The sequence below is a fragment of the Stegostoma tigrinum genome, chromosome 3, assembly GCF_030684315.1.
Source record: "Stegostoma tigrinum isolate sSteTig4 chromosome 3, sSteTig4.hap1, whole genome shotgun sequence".
In the NCBI taxonomy this organism is placed as follows: domain Eukaryota; kingdom Metazoa; phylum Chordata; class Chondrichthyes; order Orectolobiformes; family Stegostomatidae; genus Stegostoma; species Stegostoma tigrinum.
The window spans coordinates 112201608-112227108 of record NC_081356.1 but is presented as its reverse complement, the minus strand read 5'-3'; the positions used below and the strand labels follow the sequence as shown (position 1 = coordinate 112227108).

At 41.1% G+C, this 25501-nt stretch overlaps 1 protein-coding gene across 4 annotated transcripts in view; it reads right to left on the bottom strand.

Annotated features, from left to right (window-relative positions):
• Positions 1-25501, bottom strand: part of sorbs2b (sorbin and SH3 domain containing 2b) — a 493304-nt gene that overhangs the window by 128678 nt on the left and 339125 nt on the right. For 2 of the 4 annotated variants that reach the window (XM_048526962.2, XM_048526963.2), the window contains 5 exons: positions 22053-22079; positions 21203-21345; positions 16638-17261; positions 5748-5889; positions 1814-1983 (listed from right to left, as the gene is read on the bottom strand). In XM_048526962.2, coding sequence (XP_048382919.1) covers positions 1814-1983; positions 5748-5889; positions 16638-17261; positions 21203-21345; positions 22053-22079 — 1106 coding nt within the window. The remainder of the gene's footprint in view (positions 1-1813; positions 1984-5747; positions 5890-16637; positions 17262-21202; positions 21346-22052; positions 22080-25501) is intronic. The other 2 variants (XM_048526965.2, XM_048526964.2) reach the window with 1 other exon arrangement.

Sequence of the window (25501 nt, the reverse complement as noted above, 5' to 3'; positions counted from 1 at the left end):
TACACACACACCCTCTCTTTGTTTATTCCACTTCCAAAACTCAGTAATTTTTTTTCTACAAAACTGGAAGTAACAATTACTTTTTCCAATCACTGGGCTTGAAAAATGTCAGCACTTGGACTTAGTACATACTCAGATCTTAGAAACACTGATAGTCATTGACTGGTCAAGTGACTGATTCATTACACTGAAGACTCTATGCAGCATCAACCACAACCTAATGTGGGGAGGCGATAGCCTAGTGGTATCCAGAAACTCAGCTTACATTCTGGCGACCCAGATTCAATTCCCAAACTTGAATTCAGTTAAAAAATAATTCAGGAATTAAGTGTCTGCTGATGATCAAGAAACCATTGCTGATTGTCAGGAAAAACCCACCTGATACCTTCAGGGAAAGAAATCTACTGCTCTTACCTGATCTGGCCTACAGGCTCATGGTAATGTGGCTGGTTCTCAACTGCCCTCTGAAATGATCTAGTAAGTCACCCAGTTTAAGGGCAGCTAGGAACAAGCAATAAATGCTGGCCAGCCAGCCATGACAGAGCCTAAACAAAATATAGAAACTCCTTTATGTGAAGAAGGGCTGAAAATAGATGTCCTTTCTATTGCCATCATAGCTGTTGTAGAGAACATACCTAGTCTTGAATTGATTGTGTCTATTTAAAGCAATAGGCAGAAAAGGCAAAAGTTATAGGAGAAAAAGTTTTTCACAAAGGAAGTACTTAAAATCTGGATGCATTGCCTTTGATTGTGGTAGAGGCAGCATCAATTGTAGGCTCAAAAGGGAGTTGGACTGTATTTTTGGGAAGTAACAATGTGTGTGGTAATGATGAGAAGACAGGCAGAACATATATGATGGGTTGAATGGCCTCTATCTGTGCTATAATGATTCTGCAATTCTGTCTTTAAGCAAGTTGGCAGATCAGATGCTACAGAAGAGCTCTCTATAAATCCCAATGCTGGTATAATTGTTCAACAGGGTCTAATTTCCCTGAAGCTTCAAGCTCATTCTATTGCTGATAACCTCCATAGTATGAAAAAGGATAAAGAGGCTTTGATGAAGGGGTGAGAAAAGTGCGTGAGGATGATTCTCGAACTAACAAGTTACACTTGGCAGGGAATGTTGAAAAGAAACTGGGGCTCTTATCTCTTAAAAATGAAAGAAAGGCCAAAGTAACCCAATATAAATCTTCAGGCAATAATGGACTTGATAGGCCAGACATGACAAATGTGTTCCTGTCTGCGAAGCCATTGGAAATGAGAAGAGATAATGTTGATATAATCACAAATAATATTTAGCGGCACGGTGGCTCAATGGTTAGCACTACAGCCTCACAGCACCAGGGACCTGGGTTCAATTCCTGCCTTGGGTGACTGTCTGTGTGGAGTTTGCACATTCTCCCCGTGTCTACGTGGGTTTCCTCCGGGTGCTCCGGTTTCCTCCCACAGTCCAAAGATGTGCAAGCTAGGTGGATTGGCCATGCTAAATTGCCTGTAGTGTTCAGGGGCATGTTGGGGATGGGTCTGGGTGGGATGCTTCAATGGGCGGTGTGGACTTGTTGGGCCGAAGGGCCTGTTTCCACACTGTAGGGAATCTAACCTAATCTAAATCCAGTAAGAAGCTGCTTGTAAATTTTTTGGAGTGTATACAAACTGAAATTAGAAAGCGAGCCTCCTTCAACCATTATTTCTTGGCTTCAAGCTTTAACCAGAATGTAAATGGAGGAAGAAATTTTGGAAATAGTGTCAGCTCTGCAAAACAAAACTATTGATAAGAGCAAAAATAAAGTGAGAAAGAAGCATATATTCCTACCGTCCTTATGGCTATGGGTATTCCAGATTCATCAACTGGCCCAATTCCTGCATAATGCGGTGCTTTAATTACTGTGACTTTCTTCTCCTCTTCTGATGTTCTGTAAACAGGTTCAATGCTCATTACATCAGCACCAGGTGATTTGCTCTGATGTGAAGTACTTAGGTTCTCTGTGAGGAACAAAATTGACATCACGTAAGAAACAAATCAAAATGAATAAAACATGTTCATCAGTGCCTCAAGTGGCTACTTCTTTATTCCATACTTCAGGTTCCTCAACTGTCCATTCCTACACTTAGATTTTAGAATAAATTGAAAGGTACATTTCAAACAGGAGTGTCTGGATTGGGGAAAAGGCCATATTTCAACCCAACTGGTACAAGTTGATTGCTCTCATGTTTTTGACTCAAATTTAAATTGCTTGGAGTTCAGGCTTTATGAAAGGAAGAGTCCCCATCATAAAAGTATGCAAAATGTCGATTAACAGACCGAATAATTAACCAACAAAGTCTTCAAACATTAAATAACATGCTCGACATTAGGTCATTTCTGGCAAAACTATGTAATGGCCTTCATACATAATAGGACACAAAACACAGAGATGTACGTCCACATGGTTTCCTATATTACAAAGCCCATCACAGCATGATATGAAATAAACCTTGAATTGCAAGTGTACACCATAAGATGATGAATGTACCATAAGATGCAGTCATCCATCTGTTTGGCTATCTGGCACTGTGCCTGGAGTCCTCGTACCATAGGACACTGCCAAATTGTTCATGTTGAGTGTCACAGGAACTAAGAGCAACAGACAGAGTTTTCATTCCCGTATCCTGATCCAGCACCTGGATGAAATGTGGTTTGGGAGTCTGGAAATGCTGATGGTGGAATTCCATTGGCTGTTTTGGAAAATGTGGCTAATTGAGTATCTGCATCTAAGATCCCAGTCCAGTTAAAGATGGTGACCAGACCCCTAATCTTGAGGGCCTACAGGGGGCCAATGGTCTCACCATTAATGATGGGCACTGCTGAAATACTAAGGGAAATGTGAGGGTGCCTCTAATCCCCATCACTGGACACCAAAGGACTGTTAAGATGGTTCGGATTGACCTCAATGTGGTGGGGGGGTGGGAGTGAAGACTCATTTAGCAGGAGGCGGTACTTGAGGCCATTCTTTGTTGTAGTGTCTACCCCACTGAATAGACATCCAGATTCAAATTATTACACGGTATGGCACTGGGAAGCCGTGTCTGTTTCACAGACAGCTCCTGACTTGGCAGGTACCCAATGCACCACTAGAAAATCTAGACGGCATCAGGAGAGTGCCTTTAATCAAAACCTCAAGGTATTTAAAGAGCTACCGAGAGTGATCAATCAAGTAACTAGGACTGGCATCACCCCACCTCCAACAGAATCTCGTGGAGCTAGGAATATGTCATGGATTTGGCCAGAGTAGATTTTCCTCCTGTTTTCAGGTCCCTCGACAAATAAACCCACCTCCATTAACTCTTGAAAATTCTGCAATGAGCCTGCAATCACTTTGTGGAAATGGCTTGTGTGATGATTTACATAATGACTCAGTACTTGACATAAACGTACCTGAAAGTGAATTTATGTTAAAAACACTGATTGTGATATTAGGCCTTCCATGTCAGCATGCCAAATGAAATGTGACTTACTGACAAAAAAAATGTGTCATTCAATATTTTCTGAGCACTGAAACTAAACTGCAGCAACAATGAAGTTCACTTTTTAATGAAAGAGATTACAATGGTGAGAAATGGTAGGCAACGCCAATTTATACGGGTCTAGATTTTATATCCACATTAAACAGTTATTGTCATTACTTGATATTCTGTGGGACATGCAGAGACAGGTCTATCTGACTTGATGGAACAGCATTAAAGAAATATTTCCAGTTTATGTTGACATGCTTCATTAGTGTCTATCCTGTGGGAATAAGTGAAAGTGTCAGTGGAATTAGAATAATATTGAATTTAGCTACACTTATCTAAGACAGCAGACTGTTTGAGGAGATAAATTGTAAAAATGATTGAGAAACCTTAAACTTTGATGGTATTCACTGGGCCTTGGGGCAAAACATAAACTTTGTGAAAGTGGGCAGTCGAGGAATAAATGTAAAAAAAGATTAATTACATCAAATGATGTAAAGATTGTGCAGGAAAATAGCATTGAGGGGATGGCCAGTCATGACCTAAATTGAATGGCAGAGCAGGCTGAATAGAATGAATGGGGTACTCCTGTTCCAAAGCTTCTATGTTAGACTGGATTGCTTTGGTTACAGGCATCGTGAAACTATGGGCTTCTTCTGAGCCCACACTAATCAGCAGCTATCTCCTCTCCTGTGTCATTTTGGTGACCTGGGTGTGTAGAGATAGCAAGGAAAGATGGAAACATGCCGTGTACAAATTAAACCTGGGGAGCAAATCTGAACTTTTGTTTAGAGTTGAGGTATTCCTTTTGATATGGTGCCAATATATCTTTGGAAGAGGGGAGGTGCCCTTTGGAATCATTGGAAGTAGGCATGAATGTCCGTAAAAAGTACATTAAAAAGTTGTTACCTCACTGGAACTGCCAAAAGCAAGCGTCGAAAGGAGTTTTCAAGAGTAACTGTCAAGAATCTCAAAAGGAACTGTCAAAAGCACCTTCAAAAGCATCAAGAGAAACTGTCTGGGGAAATCATTGAACTGAGCTGTCATACCAGCATGAAATTTAAGAGTCTTGCCCATTGGATCTCTGAAAGAAATGTTTGGGGTCTTCAAAAGTCATTGCTTGCTATTTTACTATATCGTTGCAGAAAGAAACCTAGGTTAGATTAGGATAAGAAGTGAAGCATCCTGAAATTTGGTAAACAGAATCTTTGATCACTTTTGTGTAGAACTGGTTGAGTGATTAATGAATGAGTAATAGCCTCCTGTTTGTCTACTTTAGATTCCAGCATCTGCAGCTTTTTTTTTGTCACTAACATATACATGTTGGGTGTTTGACCATTTTGGAATCAGATGCTGGTGTCCACTGAATGTACATTTATCTAATACTCTCTCTCCAGGTTTTATAATAAAGCACATGACCACCTCCAACGTTCATTAGTACCATTAAATCATCCAACTTTTTCATATCCTTCATGACCTCTTTCCCAAGAAATCACAGGAATTTGAAAAAATGAAGGATTTTGTTTCAGCAGTACTAGAGCAGAGAAATTAACAAATTTTACATTACCATTCTCAGAGGGGACTTTACAAGGCTGTGAAATGAAGGCTATTTCTTCAAAAAAGTGAAAACTTTATTGGCCAGTTGAGGTACTTTGTTAAAATTATAATATTTCCCTTTTCACTATTCAACCAAAAAGCAAATATCCACTGAACATGAAGGTCAAGATTAGCAAAATATTTTGACATTGAACCTTTAATTACTTAGAACATTAAAGAGTCTGAATTTTTAAAATTATTTTATATTAACCAGCACTCTTTCTTATTTATTAGACCAATTCCAAGTTAACAAAATTGTAATCATCTGTGCATTTGAAATTTTTAAATGTATAAAGATTACTTACTAGTTACATTTGGGTATGTAAACCAAATGTCACTGCACAATTTTGGTCATCATTACAAATTAAAATGAGTAATCATAGAAAATAGAACATAGAAAAGTACAGCACAGTACAGGCCCTTCGGCCCACAATGTTGTGCCCAGGAATAATCCTAATCCAAAACTAAAATAACCTAACCTACATTCCCCTCAATTCACTGCTGTCCATGTGCATGTCCAGCAGTCGCTTAAATGTCACTAATGACCCCGCTTCCACGACTACCACTGGCAAAGTATTCCATGCGCTGGATCATTGCCAAACGATTAATTCAAAGCCAATAGCACAATTGAATGAAGTAAACATTGCACAGAAACAGCTTACCCACGGTTCTGCTGTGCTGCATTGCAACAATGTTTGGATTTACTGAAGGTGATGAAGAATAAGCTGATGATGGTGAGAAAGGCCTTTGCAAATAACTCATTGGGCTGCTGCTATCGGTGCAAGAATTTCCGTTCACCACCATCTGCATACAGCAAGAACAAAACAGACCATCGTAAGCACGCAGCAATGAACTAATACCAATTTTATTAAGGTGGGAGGACGGCAAGGCTTTGCTACCCACAAAAGGGAACAGTGGTGATGCAATTAGTACATAGAGAAACATACACAGTCCACTAGTGAGTGTAGAGTGCCATCTGAAATCAAAATTGTTGATGTGAATTTACAGTGAGCTTTCTTCCAAAGCATTCCAACTTTCCAGACAAATGCTTCTACATACTGCTGCAGTCTTCCAGGCAGGGATACCACTTCTGTCATACAATTCCCCAACTCCACTTTCGACATTAGTTTAGTTTCACTGCATTATGGGTTCTGACAATGCTAACACAATTGTTGTCCCCAAATGAGGGAATATTAGTTCCAATGAGAATAAAACTAAATGTATTGTTTATCACCTCATGCAGTCAGTGCTTCAACTTCTACAAAACAAAATGTGGGTTAGAGGAGGATACATGATGAAATGATGAATTGGTTTAGCTAATAATGACTAATGGGCATGTTTATGTCTGGGGTTTCATCCATTTGTGGAAGACATGTTGGTGCATGTGCCCACAAATGTTCAATTGCTGAGCACTCTTTGTCCCGATTGTACACTAAAGGAGATGAACCTTCCGAAGTTCAGCCACCATCATTCACTGACACTATTAGACTATCCGACTCCTTCACATTTCATTTCCTTTTGTTTCTTATAAAAAACATACGGATTTTTAAAAAAGGGGTTAGCTTCATTAATATCAGCACAGAACCACCTAAATATTCAAAATTAATGTTCCCAGCGAGGCTTTTGCAACGTTATGAAATGAAGGTTTAAAAATAATCCTGAGTCTTACTCCCTGAGGAAAGGTTGAAGCAAAGAACCAAATGTCACCTGTATCTGCCTCTATTTTGAATCTTTCCTGCATCTGTATAAGCAATGTGAATCTACACACAGCTGTTTCTTCAAGCCCAATGTGATTGTGGTTAAGCTGAAAGGTTGCGTTGAAAAATGACTCCATCATGCACTCAGGGATATTACTGACCAAATGAAGTGTGCAATAAATACAGACGTATTTAAAAATTGGGTGTAGTAATATTTCCTTTCAGCAAGATAAACACGGAGGGCTTCCAGTTACCTGTATATCTTTCAGAAGGTGCCAGTTTCCAACATATGATAGAAACAGAATTATGAAATTGATGGTGAAAACCAGAAGAAGAAAGGTTAGTTCAATTTTAATTTATTCCATTTAACAAATCATTGAGCAAGTAGAAGTAAACACCTTCCACAACAGTTCTGTTTGTGCTTGAAGCACTCACGAGAACAGATTTTCATGACAGGCAAAAGATTCAAATTTTCTTGATTTATATGAACGAACACTGCAACCTTTCATTGTCAGTTCTCAGTTTGAAAAGATCTTCATAAAATTGATTATAGTTTCCCTACTAATGCCGATCATGGCTATTTTAAAAACCCTGAAGCAAAATAATGGTTATTATGTATACTCTAAGTGACACTTAAAATGTCTTTCAGGGTAGTCTTAAATTGAATTGCATTTTTAATATCTATAATATAAAACAGCATCAAATGCCCAAAATATCACAAATGAACAAAAATGCATGTTATAAATTCAAAAGAACTTGGCAAATTCCTAATAGCAGCAAACATTTTAATTGGTCATACTTTGATCCCAATTTGGAACCACTGAGAAGAATGATGCAACACAGCCAAACGAACAAACCAGACCAACAAAAAAAAAATCCATGTTTGCTAATTGACAAACTGTTAGTACATAGCAGTAGTTGTAACTGGCACGAGTGGGAATTAAGTAAATTACACAGCAAGTAACAAGACACAATATAGAACATGCCGACACCTTGAACGAGGGGTTCTTGTTATGTTATTCCCTACTTGAATTCTGCCATCTCATTCAACAGGGTGGGTTAACTGGAAGGGTAATTACATGAGAGGGAGCAGCAGTGGTAGCAGTTGTATCGTCGGTTATTGCGGATATCCAACTCAGGGTTGGGGATGGAGTGTCAGAATGATCCGTGGTGTCGTAGCCACAGGTTTGCAACTCATCTAGAGTGGCAGTGGAGGACTCACTCAGGTTGCAAGATGAATATTCACTCAGAGTGGAGTCAGTAACAAACGAAGATGCTTCATTTGGGTTTGTGAAAAGATTCGAGCTCAGGGAAAGAAGACTGTAAGAAGACGGGGTGGGATAACGGGCTTTCAGGAAGTGGGAAGGGCTGACGTCATCGAAGGTGGCTGGCTCTCGCTCCACACCATAGCAAGGCGAGAGAAGAGTCCTGTTACTAGGTAGCAGAGGAAGAGGTGAAGCAACGTCTGATGAGATTTGCCAGCATCCCTGTGATGTTTTAATCTTGGATGCCGTTTTCTCTTCTGATTGACTTTCAGGCTGAAGGAGGGAGAATATTATAGGGGTGAACACAAGAACAAGTTATTAAATGTTGGGGACAATTAATCAAACAGTCTTCCAAACAATGTCTTCAGTTAATTCTCAAATGCCCACTGATTGTACAATGTAGTAAAACAAAATAAGAACATTGCTTCACTCTGTGTCTCAATTATGTTGTTAATGGTGATTATCATGGAATTTGCATTTAAATTTGATAATCCACTTCTAAGCTGTTTCGAACATACAAAGGAACTCATAATCAAGCTCCTCACAACATACTGATGACTAAAGACCTGGTTCAGATCAGTAGTTTGCAGCTCCTCACTGGGGGCCACTTTCAAGCTTCTAATGTCACATATTAACTTCACAGAGCACAGGGAGGGAACAAGCCACAAATCCATTAAAATATGCACCAACATATTTTCCATTTGTTAAAGCAGACACGTGATGCAGTGAAAATTAAAAGTACAAATTCACAAATTGGTGCACTTTCCTTTACCAATCGGAGTCTTCTAACTAAACAATCAGCAGTCTGCTTATTCAGTACTAATGTTGTTTTCCCTTTGTTGTGAATTGTTTCTTTTTAAATTCATTCATAGAATATAGACATTGCAGCTATCCCTGGCTGCTCTCAAAATAAGTGACTGGTTCGGCTTCTGCTTCCAGAGCCCATCTCTAAAAGGGATGTGAATCTGTGGAATTCATTGGCCCAAAGTGGTGCATGCTGGAACACTGAATAAATTCAAGGACACAATGGACATACTTTTAATTTGTAATGGGTTTAAGGGTTCTGGAGAGATGGCAGAGAGTGGAGTTGAGACTGACATGAGATCAGCCATGATGGTATTAAATGGTGCAGCAGGTTCGGGGGGCTGAATTGCCTACTCCTGCTCCTAGGTTCCATGTTTTTATGTTCTTAGTTCTGAGGGCAGTTAAGAGCACATTACATTAACTCTGGAATCACACGTGAGCCAAGCCAGACAAGGATGGCAGGTTTTTTTACAACAACAACAGCATTTATCTGCACAGCATGAGGTTAGCATTTGATTCCAGATTTTTATTGAATTCAGATTTCTTTGCTACGGTGGAATTTGAACCAAGGTCCCCAGAACATTAGAGCCTGTGGTTTGGGACGACCAGTGGCAATAACATGACCATCGTGCCATTGCCCCTCCAAGACAAAAACATTTTGACAAAATGTGTCTTTTTCCACTCGGTTCAAAAATCCTTACTTGAATCTAACTTTGCTTCTGCAGAATATATGATTAGAACTTCAAAGGTATTAAAGCTAAGAGTTTTACTGCAAGACTCAAACACTCTAATTTTATAAAGTTGATTAATATCTGTGCCACAGAAAATTGAAAACTCATTTATCCAAGTAATTGGAATAGATTCTTACAAGAAAAGTGTGGTTTCTTGCAAGCATAAGGTTTCTTTTCCACAATGCAATTAAAGCCTATTTTTAAAACTGGTGGAGTGAATTAGGTTCTCTCGTAGCTTTTGTGGAGAGTAAACAGAGTTAGCATTTCGAATCCATTCAAAATTCCCCAGTTCCGAAGAAGGGTGGCTGGACCCGAAATGAGAACTGTTTCTTCTCTCCACAGTTTTTGCGGGGCCTGCTGAGTTTCTCTAGCAATTTCCATTTTGTTTGTTTCAGATCTCCAGCGTCCGCAGCCCTTTGTTTTATTTCAGTGAATGAGGTCTTTGGGATCAGCAGCAGATACATTGCTGCACCAGTGGCAATACTTGCGAAAATATATATAACAATTTGTGAATATGGTCATGTCTAGTTTGGCAAAGTTGAACAAAATTTAGACAAATTGTTGCTTTAAGATTCATTACAGCAGTCTCTAAAATTAAAATGACGCTTGAAAGTCATATGACTTTCAATGATTGATTTCAAACTTAGTCCTTTTGGATATTTTTCCCATCACCATCCATCATACCTACCGTCAATGCAGCAACTAGAACTGAAGTGTGAAACTTCACTTACATCTCCAATGCCAGAAAGCTCCATCAAATAAAAATACAGGATCTCACTCTAAAATTGCTCAAGCCTAACCTGGGAAATTTCAATTAAATGAAGGAATTTAAAGTTAAAATTCAAAGGCAAAAAAAAAGTGCAGAAGATCAAGCAACAATTTATAGCACACCGTTTTATTCTTTATTCAGTTTTAGGTCAGGACAGCAACTGTTACCAATCTCCAACCGCCCTGGAATGGTGTGCCTTGCTAGGCCATTTCAGAGGACAATTTCAGAGTCGAGCACATTGCTGTGGATCTGGAGTCACATGTAGGCCAGACAAAGTATGGATGGCAGATTTCCTTCACTAAAAAGACATTAGTGAATCAATCAATGGCCATTTCATGATGCCATGATGGGAACTGGCTTTATATTCCAGATTTATCAAGTGAATTTATATTTCACCAGGTGAGATTTGAGTCTATGGCCACACAGCATTTGTCTAGGTTTCCAGGTTACTTGGCTGTCCCTTTCCAACAGTAGAAAGACAAAATGGGAAAAGTTTTGGAAAGGTGAAAACTGAGAGGTATTGCATGGCAGAGAACTTCAGATTTCAGAAATACGGCAAGAAAAGCTTCAATCCTAGTTTGCAGATATTATGGGAGGTCAGTGGAAGCAAGATGGACAATGCACTGAAACATGATGCAAAGGTAGAATGCAGGAAGACCATCAAACGTCTCAGAAGTCAGCAGTTATACAATCAATTGATTGAAGGAAAAGCAGCCTGTGGAGACTGACGGGACAATGGAGAGGCTTAGTTGGACCTGCTGACAAGATGGATGGAGGATGTAAACTTCTGAATGAGTCTGTGCATCTGTGCAGGGTGGCACTCAGAGACACGAAGGTTCACATTCCAGAAGTCACGAGAGAAAGCCACTTGCATTTATGTGGCAATTTTTGCAACCCAAAGAGGTCTGAAAGTGCTTCACAGACAACTATATTGCAAGCATAAGACTGAAATATAGCCACTATTAGAATGTGTACGGCAGACCACCTACACACATAAAGCACCCAGGTAATTGGCCAGATAACTTTGTTTGATGATACTGTTTATGAATGTTGAGCAGTACACTCAGAGACCTCCCTTGTTATTGATCTAATATTGTAATTAGATTTACATTAGTCATCTCATCAAAATGCAGCACTCACTGATGCAGCAGCATTGCTCAGTCATGCAGTGAAATGCCAGCCTAACTGTCAATAATACATTGGCATCTCTGGAGTAGCAGGGAAGCAGAGGTGAGAGATCTACAGTGAAAGCAAAGTTCACACTACTTCGTATGAGAAATTCTATAGAAACATGTGTTACGATGCCAGAATCAATGGGAGTAATGCTTCAAAACAGTAATTATTTTTTTAAATTGAGGCCCACCACCTAACAATATTGTGCAACTTGGTCCTACATCTGACTTGAATTTGATCAGATGCCCATTGACATAAGTTGTTGCGAGTCAAAATGTTTGGTCTGGGTCACTCATTTCCTATTGGGAAACCATGGGTTTATTGGAATATGCTTTGCCTCATTTACCTCTTTGTGTGGGCTGTTATTTGGACTTTTGTTTTTCTGTGTCTGTCTCCTACTTCAGCATATTTTCTGAAAGTGAACTATTTGCTCGCAATAACGTTTTCAGTTTTACTAGCCGGGGACTGCCCATGCCTGTGAGGTATTTCTTCCTCAACTGACAAGATTTTAGTGTTTAATAGATTTGGTTTGTTGTAGAGTTTATACAAGTTTCTGGGCTGTCAGGACTGAAAAGGAATCTGGCAGAAATGAAAGGATGTTCAAGCTATCAGAACTGGACAAAAACCTTAAAACTATTTTGGCAGTCCATGAAAGAAAACGTCAATAAGTAATTAAAGAGATGAGGTAGGAGTGATATTTCTCTAGGATTCGTTAGCTTCAAGGCATATTGCAAGTAAACAGGTTCAATCTGTGTCTTTACTGTTTATTTTATAATCTTTCAAAATTGACCAACACATACACAGCTATATAAAGCTTTGCTTGTTTTCTTTTCTTTTGTATGATAAATTTGAGTTGTTCTGTTAAAAGAAAATTGGCAGCCTTGTGTGAATATGTTCAGTGACAAACCACCATGATAATGGTCTACCTTTATAAAACTCATTAGCTAACAAGCCAAGTTTTATTCTTCGATCTAACTTGCCCAGTATTGCTGTCACTGGGTTCTGTCTAAGCATCCTACAATCTATATATCCTTGCTTTCTATAATCTGCCTGTACTGCTCGCAAAACAAAGCTTTTCACTGTTCTTAGGTACATGTGACTACAAGAAATCAAATCAAATAACAATACTTCAATTTTTTTACATGAGCCTTTTTTTCATGCCTTAGAATGTATCGCGCTGTTAAATGCAGATTTTTGCTGTAAATCGAGAGTCTGGAGTGACCACTGGTTTACTGCCTTGAACAAGACCTCAATTCTGAAGCTTTGAGGAAGAGTCTGATCACACTCAAAATATTAACTCTGCTTCTCCCTCCACAGGTACTGCCGAAACTGCTGGGCATCTACAGCACTTTGTTCTTACCTCAATCCTCTCCTGTCCTTAATAGTACTCCTGAGATAAACTTGGTAGGTTAGGGCTGATTGAGTCCACCAATTGACCATGAAAATTTTAAGAGACAGGACCAGAATTAGACCATTTGACCCATCAAACATGCTCCATAATTTGATCATCGCTGATATGTTTCTCAACTCCATTCTCCAGCCTTCTCCCCGTAACCCTTGATCCCCTTACTAATCAAGAATCTATCTCAATGTTATTCTTCAATCACTTGGCCTCCACAGCCTTTTGCAGCAATGAATTTCACAGAGAGACCTATAGCCACAGACCGATCACGACTTGGGATCAAAGTTGGAGTTTTGCTGATTTTAGACTGAATGAAATTTCTCCAGATTCCTTTGGAGGTTCCCAAATAATATGGTATTTCTAACAACAAAATCTTCTGGCAAACTTCTAACTCAAGTCCCAAGGAGAAGAGCAATCTTCAACAATATCTGGAAAGCTACATTTGTGCTAAACTCACAATATTAGCAATCCTACCTTTAGCTATTATTTACTCCATTAAGGCTCCTGTAGACAATATAAAGAAAATATCACACATAGATTGAACAGCTGAAAGAATAATTTGTTTACCCTAAAATTTGAAAACAATAGTTTGACATGCTACTATGCCACACGCAATATATCCAACCACCTATGCAAGGAACATATTCTCTTCAATCCATTCAATCAGGCATTGAGATCAGCCATTACTGATTAGTCTGTGTCCTTTTGGTTATGTCTAAAAGGTAATAAATAAGTAAAAAACTGAAAATCTTGCCATGTTGGCATCTGAATCCAGCTTTTCAAACTGGCGTCTGCAAGTCAGTGGATTTTTATAGTTTATGTTTGTTTGCTAACATCTATAAATTCAATTGCACCACAGTCATTTTACAGAACTAGGGACTGGGGTCTAGAGACCTTTATGAGAAGTAGCATGGCTACATTCACTCCAAGATGGTCATGCACTGACTACCACATCAGAACAGGGACCTTAATAGACTAGCAGAGCATGAATGTAATGATGATTTAAGCAAGTGCCTATCATGGAGAATATTCTATATATTGTGTGGGAAATGCAAGGCATGGGGATGATAAGGTTGCAACAGCAGTGACACAATGCAGTACAGAGTAATGGGCCTATAGAGGAGGAGGAAGTCAATTGAAGATTGTTACAGTTATTCTTAAATTCATTCATGGGATATGGATATGGCCGGGCCAGCATTTATTGTCCCTCTCTAATTGCCCTTGAAAAAATGGTAGTGAGCTGCCTTCTTGAACTGCTGCAGTCCATTTGGTGCAGGTATGCCCACAACGCTGCTGGGGAGAAAGTTTCAAGATTTTGACCCAATGAACTTTGATATTTTTCAAAGCCAGGATGGTGGGTGCCTTGAAGATGGACTTGTAGATGGTGGTGTTCCCATTTATCTGCTGCTCTTGTCTTTCTAGGTGGCAGTGGCCGTGGGTTTGGCAAGTGTTGTCGAAGGGTCTTTGGTGAATTTTGCAGATGGTACATACTGCTGCTACTGAGTATCGGTGGCGGAAGGAGTGTTTGTTTCTGGATGTGGTGCCAATCAAAAGGGCTGCTTGGTCCTGGATAGGGACAAGCTTTTTGAGCACTGCTGGAGCTGTACCCATCCAGGCAAGTAGGCAGTATTCCATCACACTCCTGACTTGTGCCTTGTAGATAATGACAGGCTTTAGGGAGTCTGGTGGTGGGTTGGAATCATCTGTCCACTGCCTTAACCAGAACTTGCACAGTTACATGGAAAAATCTTGAGATCCACTTCACAAGTCTTGAGCCATTTCTGTGTTCACAAGCGTGCCCTCCAGTCTGCGGTCAGAGTGTGCTTCCTGTTTATGGCAAACAAAAATTCTCAACTTCCAACATTCCAGTTGAGTCCAGCTCAGGTTCTGACCATGTATTTTTCACCACACAATCAGTTGTAACAACCAATAACAACCAAGACCACTCCAACAACCAGAATCTAAGTTGCAAGCTCCAATTGATGCTAACAAGCCTCTTGAAATACAAACACAGAAGCTCTCTTCTGAATTGATCAAGTTAAACCTGGAAAATCTCAGTTAAAAAGAAAAGACTGCTTTTGAAATTGCCAAAAAGAAAGATACATTTTGCCTTCTGTCATTTGATGGCACAAAATCAGAACGAGAATTTCTATAGTACCTTAATCTAAGTTGCTTCAAGGTAAGCACAAAAAAGGAGATGGCAAAACTTACTATCAAAGGGATTGAGGAATAATTTCAAAAATGGAGAAGGAGATAATGGAAAGAGAAGTCCAGACTGCAGGAACATGGCGAGAAGTGCTCGATCACATGTCGTGGACTGAATGAACAGAGATTGAGTGGAGAAAATCCTTTTGATACATGATCTTTTGCAAATTACCCCTTTAGAACACATTAAAGTTTGCCAATTACCTAACCTTTTAATACAGATCTGAGCTGTAAAGGTTAAATCTGTCCATTGTAAGCAGATCTGGCTCCTTCTCCACCTATAAACTGCAAGTCTTTAATAAGACCCAGGAAAATGTAACACACTAAGACTAGCTGTTACTTGCACCTTCTGAAAACTAACTTTTCAGGGCCTGACTGATCAAGAATCTATACACCTCTACTTTAAAACCTCACAAAGTCTCTGGTTCCACCACCTTTCATTTAAGGAAACAAGTTCCTAAATGCTACTGAACCCTCTGCTGCCTGTTGATGTTCTGGTCGCTATTCCTGTATGGCTCTGGACCAGCCTATGCTCGTTCCTTCACTGTTACATCCAAGTGACCATGGCTGGCCTGCCCTATCATTACATCTGCCCGAGGTGATGGGTGAACAAATTACATGTAATGATCTGGTCAGCTTATTCTTTGACTCCCACGTCCTGTCCGGGATATTTCTGCTCAATGTTAAACCGCAAAGCTTAGCATCAGGTACACACTGGCCAACTGTATTAATGCAAACAAAACATCAGATAGTGGATACCACTTCTCCCCTAACTTCAACTTTCAATGTTATAGAGTAGGAACCTTCAGCAGGAACTAAGAGAGTCATCCATTTAAGCTCAAAGAACAACCGATAAAGGTCATGTCTCAATTATTGCTTCTGCAAACTTCCTTTGTGAACCTTTGTCTGTCTCAGACAATGGCATACTCAGTCCCTTGAATTAATTAGCCTGACATTAAACTACTGGAAATAGTTTACCTACCAGTAAAACATACTTAACTAAGATAAACATTTCCCAAAACTAAACTCGCACCTGTTTTGGGACAATGCAGAGGATATGATCCATTGTCAGTTGTCTTGCAGCAAACCAAGATCTCTAACATCCTTTCACTGTCCCCTCACCTTTGGGAGCTATGCCTGATGAATTCACAGAGACCGTAAGCTGCCAGCACACTTAAGTACAACTACAGCTGTAATAAAAACAAAAAATGCTGAAAATCACAGAGGGGCAAGCTAACATTTTGAGTCAAGATGATTCTTCATCAAACCTGCTGTAATTTTCAACATTTTTTGTTTTCAGTACCAATTCCAGCATCTGCAGAAATTTGCCCACACCGCTGTAATAATGCTTCTTCAGAAAAAATTGAAGTTAATGTTCCTACGTGTCCCACGGTTAGGCTGTTAATTGTGATTGGGAGCCAACTGGTTAATTTTTGAAAACTCTGCAAGTGGGAATAAAATTTTAAGTACATTGAAAATTGCTGCTGATTTTAAAAAAGTATATACCCGATGATGTCCTGAGGCGCGTGCACAAGATTGCACTTCAAACGTGTCCTTGTGAAGATTCCTTCCACTGTTTGATGCAGATCCTTGTATGTTGAGCCCAGGGTCTGTTGTATACACATTTGCTGGAGCTATCTGAATGGAAAGAGAGGCTGTGTGTCTCTCAGGCTCTGTCCTTTCGCCGAGTGGAAGTGAATGAAGTGAGGGTTGCACAGAGCTGTCAGGCTGTTTCACTCTGTGGGTATTAGCAATGATCTGATCCTCTGGCAAGGTTAGTTTGATGGCAGTGACTTTACGGTCTTGGGAGGTGCCCTGACTTTTCTGAAGTGAAGTGTCGGCAGTGCGATTATCAACTACTTTGTGAGTTAAGCTCTGGGCGACTGCCGTCTGCTGTATGGAAGGGGAAGTTGTGCTGGTCTGTTGAAACAAATGCGATGAACTGAGTGAGTACTCTTCCTTATTAGTCAAGCGGGTAATACTGCAAGTTATTGGTAAGCTAGATTTTGGGGGTGATGGCCAATTGCCATGTGTAAGATCTTGGGTTGAGCTAAGTGTTACATGGTGGTTGTCAGGACCCATTAATGGACCCCAATGAAAGCTTTCCTTTCTAGGTGGTGGTGAGGGAAACTGTGAAAGATGACCACACAGCAGGAAAGACAGGAACCATACAGGAAGGAAGAAAATTAAAAATGGAAAACATCAGCAAGGAGAATTCATTTCAACTACAACACTGAGCATTGCCCGAGCAAATACATTGAATGTACTCTATTAGCACATACATCAAATTGCTTTTTCAGAGTCAATACTGAACCTGAGCAATCTGCAAACGTCTCTGTCTTAATTATGCTCACCAAGCACGTATAGACTATCCCAGACAGTTTGTGTCTTATACCAAACTAAAGGACCATCAGCAGAAATTGCTACCCACCCACTCATTCATTTAATTCAGTTTCACTAAGTATATATACAAGGTGGAGCTTTGTGAACAGTCAGCACAATTTATACATTAAACAGAAGTATCAACAGATTCAATTGTATATCTTCCCTGTCATTTAGATTAGATTCCCTGCAGTGTGGAAACAGGCCCTTCGGCCCAACAAGTCCACACCGCCCCTCGGAGCATCCCACCCAGGCCCATCCCCCTATAACCCACACACCCCTGAACACTATGAGCAATTTAGTATGGCCAATCCACCTAGCCTGCACATCTTTGGACTGTGGGAGGAAACCGGAACACCCGGAGGAAATCCACGGAGACACGGGGAGAATGTGCAAACTCAACAGTTACCCGAGGCCGGAATCAAACCCGAGTCCCGGGCGCTGTGAGGCTGCAGCGCTAACCACTTTTACCTGCTTATCTGTTGGAGGCACTTTAAATTATTATTATGAACAATTAATTGAGGATACAAATGTATTATAATTCTTGAATGTCGCTGTATCTGAAATGCTGCACACCAGGTCATTCTCAATGAATAAAACATAAAATTTCATTGATCAGCTCATCCGCTTCACCAACACCTTCCACCCCAACCTTAAGTTCACCTGGATCAGCTCTAATACCTCTCTCTCCTTCCGGGATCTCTCTGTCTCCATCTCTGGCAACCACCTAGAAACCGATATCCATTTCAAGCTCACCGACTCCCACAGCTACCGGGAATACACCTCCTCCCACCCACCTTCCTGCAAAAACGCCATCCCCTATTCCCAATTCCTTCGTCTCCGTCGCATCTGCTCCCAGGATGAGGCATTCCACTCCCGTACGTCTCAGATGTCCTCGTTTTTCAAGGACCGCAACATCCCCCCCGCAGTGGTCGAGAACATCCTCGACCGTGTCTCCCATATTTCCTGCAACTCATCCCTCACACCCCGTCCCCGCAATAACAACCACAACAGAATCCCCCTTGTCCTCACGTACCACCCCACCAACCTCCAGATACAATGCATCATCCTCTGACACTTCTGCCATCTGCAATCCGACCCCACCACCAAAGACATTCTTCCCTCCCCACCCTTATCTGCTTTCCGGAGGGACCACTCTCTCCGTGACTCCCTTGTCCGTTCCACGGTCCCCCCCAGCCCCACCATGTCCGACACTTTTCCCAGCAACTGCAGGAAGTACTACACCTGTCTCTACACCTCCCCCATCCCAGGCCCCAAGAAGACTTTCCACATCAAGCAGATGTCCACCTGAGCATCTGCTAATGTGGCATACTGCATCCGCTGTTCCCATTGTGGATTCCTCTCCATCAGGGAAACCAAGCGGAGGCTTGGGGACCGCTTTGCAAAACACCTATGCTCGGTTCGCATTGAACAACTGCACCTCCCAGTCACGAACCATTTTAACTCTCCCTCCCATTCCTTGGACGACATGTCCATCCTGGGCCTCCTGCAGTGCAACAATGATGCCACCCAAAGGTTACAGAAACAGCAACTAGTATTCCGCTTGGGAACCCTGTAGCCTGGACTTGATTCTGGTTTTGCATTGAGAATGTAGTTTCAAAATCTCCCCTCCCCTATCGCATCCCAAAACCAGCCCAGCTCATCCCCACCTCCCTAACCTGTTCCTCCTTTCCCCTATCCCCTTCTCCCACTTCAAGCCCCACTGCCATCTCCTACCTACTAACCTCATCCCACCCCCTTGACCTGTCCTTCCTCCCTGGACTAACCTATCTCCTCCCTACCTTCCGACCTACACTCACCTTTACTGGCTCCATCCCCGCCCCTTTGACCTATCTGTCTCCCCGCCACCTATCTTCTCCTCGATCCATCTTCTATCTGCCTCTCCCTCTCTCACTATTAGTTTCAAAACTCCCTTTCCCTCCCCCATTTCCGAAGAAGGATCCAGACCCGAAATGTCAGCCTTCCTGCTCCTCAGATGCTGCTTGACCTGCTGTGTTCATCCAGCTCTACACCTTGTTATCTCAGATTCTCCAGCATCTGCAGTTCCTGCTATATCTGATATAATTTAATTTGTTTAACTCTGGGATTTGCATTCAATCATTTTCAGCATGGTGTGTAAATATTTTTGCAATTTGTTCTTAAATATGGTATTTGAATGGAACCAATGAAAGTAGATCATGTATATCACTGAAATAGTTTCCACTAGAATCCCAGTCCAAATGTTGCACCTCATGTCAATTTGATCCCTTCTCTCCTCTCCTGAGGATGCTAATCTCCTTGGTGGCAGAACCATCTGGGTACCTCACATAATTGTGCATTAATCCTGAAGAACTGTGGAGCAGAGTTTTAATATCTGGAATATGGACCTTTCTTTCACTCACTAATCCATTGTAATTGAGTCTCATTCAGTATCTAAACTACCACGGCTAAGAACAAATAACACAGCACAGGCACAAAGCAGGGATTGGGCATGGTGTCATATCTGTATCAGGAACTCTTCAGATACATTAACAGGTACTTGACAACTGCTTCTGGACTCCTCCCCATTTGTAAAAATGTGGGTATGATTGGAAGATTCAATCAGTACGAATGGCACGTTAAAATGAGGACTTGTGCTAGTTAACATGGCTTTGGACTAATGGAGATGTGAAGTTGATAATTTGCTGCTTTATAATTTATTCTTATTTGACTTTATTCCCTGGAAGACATAGCTCTGACTGAGTGGCATTTAGGTAATCCCTTTTTTAATATTTCTGAAATGCAAGAACACAAGTTAATTTAATGTCTTATACTACGAAACAAAACTATGAAGTAACATTAAAACCACACCGTAATTTAAAGTTCAAGATATTATGCTCAGAAACAAGTGTAAGCCTCTGTGATTTTTCAGTCTTTGATTTTCAGAAACAAATAATAATCAAATATGATGACAAACAAGTGTCTCTAACCTTGATGGTGCATGTTACATTAATTCTGAAACAGTACTCATTAGCATTTCGTACATGTTATTTGTCGAGTAAATTCATTAACAAACAGGATTAAATTTGCAACAAAGCAATTAGCATTTTACAATGTCTTCTTGCAGTGAGATATTACTATGCCTCCACTTCTGTCAGAATGACACATTTCCAAGCTTCAGATAGCGCCTGCAAAAGACCAAGTGTGAAGCTGACAATCATACTGTCATATTTTTATTCCAACTATCTGACAATGGGCTGGAAGTTGGCAAGCAATATGTTTTAATGAGTTAAAAAAGCCACCTTTCCTTTTGGAATGTGTATAAAACACATCTCAAGCTGTAAGCACACTGTTTTGTTTTCTCTTTATTCATTCACATGATGAGGCAGCATTCATTGTCGATCCCTAATTCCCCAGAAGGACGTTAACAGTCAACCACAGGCCTGAGGGTTGCAGTCACATGTAGGCCAGTCCAGGTAAGGATGGCACTTTCCTTCCCTAAAAGATATGAGTAAACCAGATGGGTTTTTCCAATATTCATCATTAGACTCCTAATTCCAGATATTTACTGAATTCAAATTCCACCATCTGCTCTGGCAGGATTTGAACCTAGGTCCTCAGAATGTTTAGCAGGATTAACAGCCCAATGATGATATCATTAGGCCATTGCTTCCCCTTTCTGTTATGTACAGAAAGACGGCTTCATTCACCTGTTGTGGAGGAGTCCTTCTTTCTGGAAATGAAAGATTTGGTCTGACACTCCGGAATCCTTTGGCTGCCAGGGACGAGCTGTGCGTTTCTCCATTTAGTGTCCCTCTGACGCTGTCGTTAACTTTGAACGATCTCCAAACATCTGCAGAACACAATTAAAGATCCCTTTTAGACAGATTGAAATGGCAAATGGTTTACCCATTTAACAAACAGTGTGGCACTCATTAGGTGGGGTTTCTATACTACCCATCACTAACAGCTTGTGTGAAACAAGAACACGAAGGAATTGGAATCGTCTCTTTCTCATTGAACAAGGTAGAGGAAAATAGGGGCAGATGTCAGGGAAATCTGACACATGCACACAAGTACAATGTTGCATCTGGAATATGGAATCCAAACAAAAGGGATAGAGAAACGTAAACTGAAGAGCAACCCTTCAGTCATTTGTTATGTCATGGCTTGCACTTTGGAAGGCTGACGATACAGCAGCTTAAAGATAAACACCCATTGCTCTTCTCTCAGTCTTCAATAAGATGTGAAATCAGTTTATTCCAGTGTGGCTTTCAGTGGCAAAATAAAATTTCAACTCGTTTTTGTTTTGAGTGGATTTATCGCACAGCTCCTTCAATGTCAGTTTATTAGTTAAAACTGGCAGAATAACCTTTTTTTTCACAAATGTCCTATATCTGGAAATAGAAAGTTAACAGATTTATGAGGAAAATGCAGCACCAGACATAAAAGCCCTGGCACTGCTTGCTGCTACATTACTTTTTTATGAAGTCAACAGAAATTGTCAAAATGAACTGCAGTCCCATTTCCTTTTTACCCAAAGTAAGTAACGATCTTCACCTGAATCTTGTGTCTGTGCTTCGGTACCTTAAAAAAATAAATAGCATAATAAGCAAGCTGCCAACATGACATAACATGAAGGTATAACCTGGATAACTCACAAAGGCAAAAATGTTCACAGATATATATTTATTTACCATATTCTCAAATCCATTAGGATATAATGAAAATGGTGACGGGACTTGTTTTGTTGTGGGTGTGGACAGTTTTTCAGTGTTATTGAAACTGCACCCACCCAGGCAAGAGGGGTGTATCCCGACACACACCTGACTTGTGCCTTGTAAATGGGGGAGCGAGACAGGAGGTGAGTGCAGGGAAGTGGAGTTGGAATGCCCATCAGCTATGATTTAAATGGCGGAGTGGACTTGATGGGCCGAATGGCCTTTCTTCCACTCCTATGTCTTATGGTCTAATTGAGTTACTCACTGAAGGATTCCTAGCCTCTAACCTGCTGTTATGCCCAGTATTTATATGGTTGGACCAGTTCAGTTCTGGTTAATGGTAACGTGAGGATGCTTTTAATGGGCGTCTTGGCGATGGTAATGACATCAAAAGTTAAGAGGTGGCAGTTAGATCTTCTGTCATTGGAGATGACCATTGATTAATATATGTATGGCAAAAATGTTACTTGCCACCTATAAACCTGAGGCTGGAGGTTGCCCAGGTCTCGTTGTATATGGACACAGGGCTGCATTAGGTATTTGATGTGTGGCAGATGATACAGTCATCAGTGCACATCCCAACTTCTGACCACAGTTGGAGGGAAGGTCATTGGTGAAGCAACTAAAAATGTCTTGTCCTTGGACCCACTCCTGAGGGTTTCCTGCACTGATGCCTTGGGGCTGACATGATTTACTTTCAACAATCTTCAATTGAAAAAGACTGTTTTAAAAAGTCAAAAAGAAACAAGAGGGTAGAGATGCATGGTAGTGAAGAAGTAAATGTGAGTCAATGTGTAACAGGAGCAGTAGGATATACATAAAAATGTGCAGGAAATGTTGCAACCAGAGGAACTAAAAATAGCAAAAAGTCAAAGGTTACGCTCATGAACTGAAAGCCTGCATTTATAGCAAGTCAACAAGGTGTAGAGCTGGATGAACACAGCAGGCCAAGCAGCATCAGAGGAGCAGGAAAGCTGACGTTTCAGGCCTTGACCCTTCTTCAGAAATGAGGGAGGGGAAGGGAGCTCTGAAATAAATAGGGAGAGAGAGGTGGCAGGAAGAAGATGGATAGAGAAGATAGGTGGAGAGGAGACAGACAGGTCAAAGAGGCGGGAATGGAGCACGTAAAGGTGAGTGTATGTGGGGAGGTAGGACTCCCTGGACTGACCTATTTCCTCCGTACCTCCACACCTACACTCACCTTTACTGGTTCAATTCCCGCCTCTTTGACTTGTGTCTCCTCTCCACCTATCTTCTCCTCTATCCATCTTCTATCCAACTCCCCCTCTCTCCCTATTTATTTCAGTAGCCCCTTCCCCTCCCCCATTTTTAAAGAAGGGTCTAGGCCCGAAACGCCAGCCTTCCTGCTTCTCTGCTGCTTAGCCTGCTGTGTTCATCCAGCTCTACACCTTGTTATCTCAAATTCTCCAGCATCTGCAGTTCCTACTATCTTTGTAGCAAGTCAGATGAGTTGATAGCACAAATATGAATAAATGAATTTGACTCAATAGCTATTATGGAGACAATGGTTCTAGGTGACCATGACTGAATTTTCGAGGGTATTCAATATTCTCAATGAATAGACAAGGAAAAAACGAGTTGGGGTAGCTTTGTTTGTAAAGGAGTTTAACAGCGTCATGGTGCGTAGTGATCTTGATGCAAGAGAATGAAATCAGTCTTCAGGAGACAGCTAATGAATAGCGAGAGACAGGAGTCACAAGTGGTAGTGGTCAGTAGGCCCCTGAAGAGTTGTCTTCCTCTAGTGACAAAGTATAAATTTGGAAATAATGGAGGTATGTAAGAAGGATGTACAATTATTCCAGATACCTAGTGGGGTTCCACAGAGATCTGTGCTGGGACCACTGTTGTTTGTGATATACGTAAATGATTTGGAAGAAGGTATAGGTGGTCTGATTGGCAAGTTAACAAAGTGTGGAGCTGGATGAACACAGCAGGCCAAGCAGCATCAGAGGTGCACAAAAGCTGACATTTTGGGCCAAGGCCCTTCATCAGAAAAACCCTTCTGATGAAGGGTCTAGGCCCGAAACATCAGCTTTTGTGCCCTAAGATGCTGCTTGGCCTGCTGTGTTCATCCAGCTCCACACTTTGTTATCTCTGATTCTCCAGTATCTGCAGTTCCCATTACCTCTGATTACCAAGTTTGCAGATGACACTAAGATTGGTGGAGTAGCTGATAGTGAAGGGGATTGTCAGAGATTACAGCAAAATATAGATAGATTGGAGAGTTGGGCAGATAAATGGCAGATGGAGTTCAATCCGAGCAAATGCGAGGTGATGCATTTTGGAAGATTTAAATCAAGAGCAAACTATACAGTAAATGAAAAAGTATTGGGGAAAATTGATGAACAGAGAGATCTGGGTGTTCAGGTCCATTGTTCCCCGAAGGTGGCAAAGCAGATCAATAGGGTGGTCAAGAAGGCATATGGCATGCTTTCCTTCATTGGGCGGGGTATTGAGTACAAGAGTTGGCAGGTCATGTTACAGTTGTATAAGACTTTGGTTCAGCCACATTTGGAGTACTGCATACAGTTCTGGTCGCCACATTACCAAAAGGATGTGGACGCTTTGGAATGGGTGCAGAGGAGGTTCACCAGGATGTTGCCTGGTATGGGCGGCGCTAGCTATGAAGAGAGGTTCAATAGATTAGGACTATTTTCATTAGAAAGACGGAGATTGAGGGGGGGCCTGATTGAGGTCTACAAAATCATGAGGAGTATAGACAGGGTGGATAGCAAGAAGCTTTTTCCCCCAGAGTGGGGCACTCAATTACTAGGGGCTCATGAGTTCAAAGTGAGAGGAAGAAAGTTTAAGGGAGATATGCGTGGAAAGTTCTTTATGCACAGGTTGGTGGGTGACTAGAACGCGTTGCCAGCGGAGATGGTAGACGCAGAAACGATAGTGTCTTTTAAGATGTATCTGGACAGGTACATGGATGGGCGGGAGCAAAGGGATATAGACCCTTAGAAACAGATGACAGGTTTAGACAGAGGATCTCGATTGGCGCAGGCTTGGAGGGCCAAAGGGCCTGTTCCTGTGCTGTAATTTTCTTTGTTCTTTAACATGTATATTGAGTAGAAAATCAGGTGGGTAAAGGTAACTTGGAAACAAATTAGAAGAGTGCATGTAGGGTTGTTATTTAGAGCAGTCCATTTAAAAATCGACCCAGAAATAGGTCAATTTAGATTGAGCAATGTGTAAATAATAAGCTTAACAAGAGATCTCATAGTTAAGGATCCTCTCGGGGTAATGATCACAATATGGTGGAAT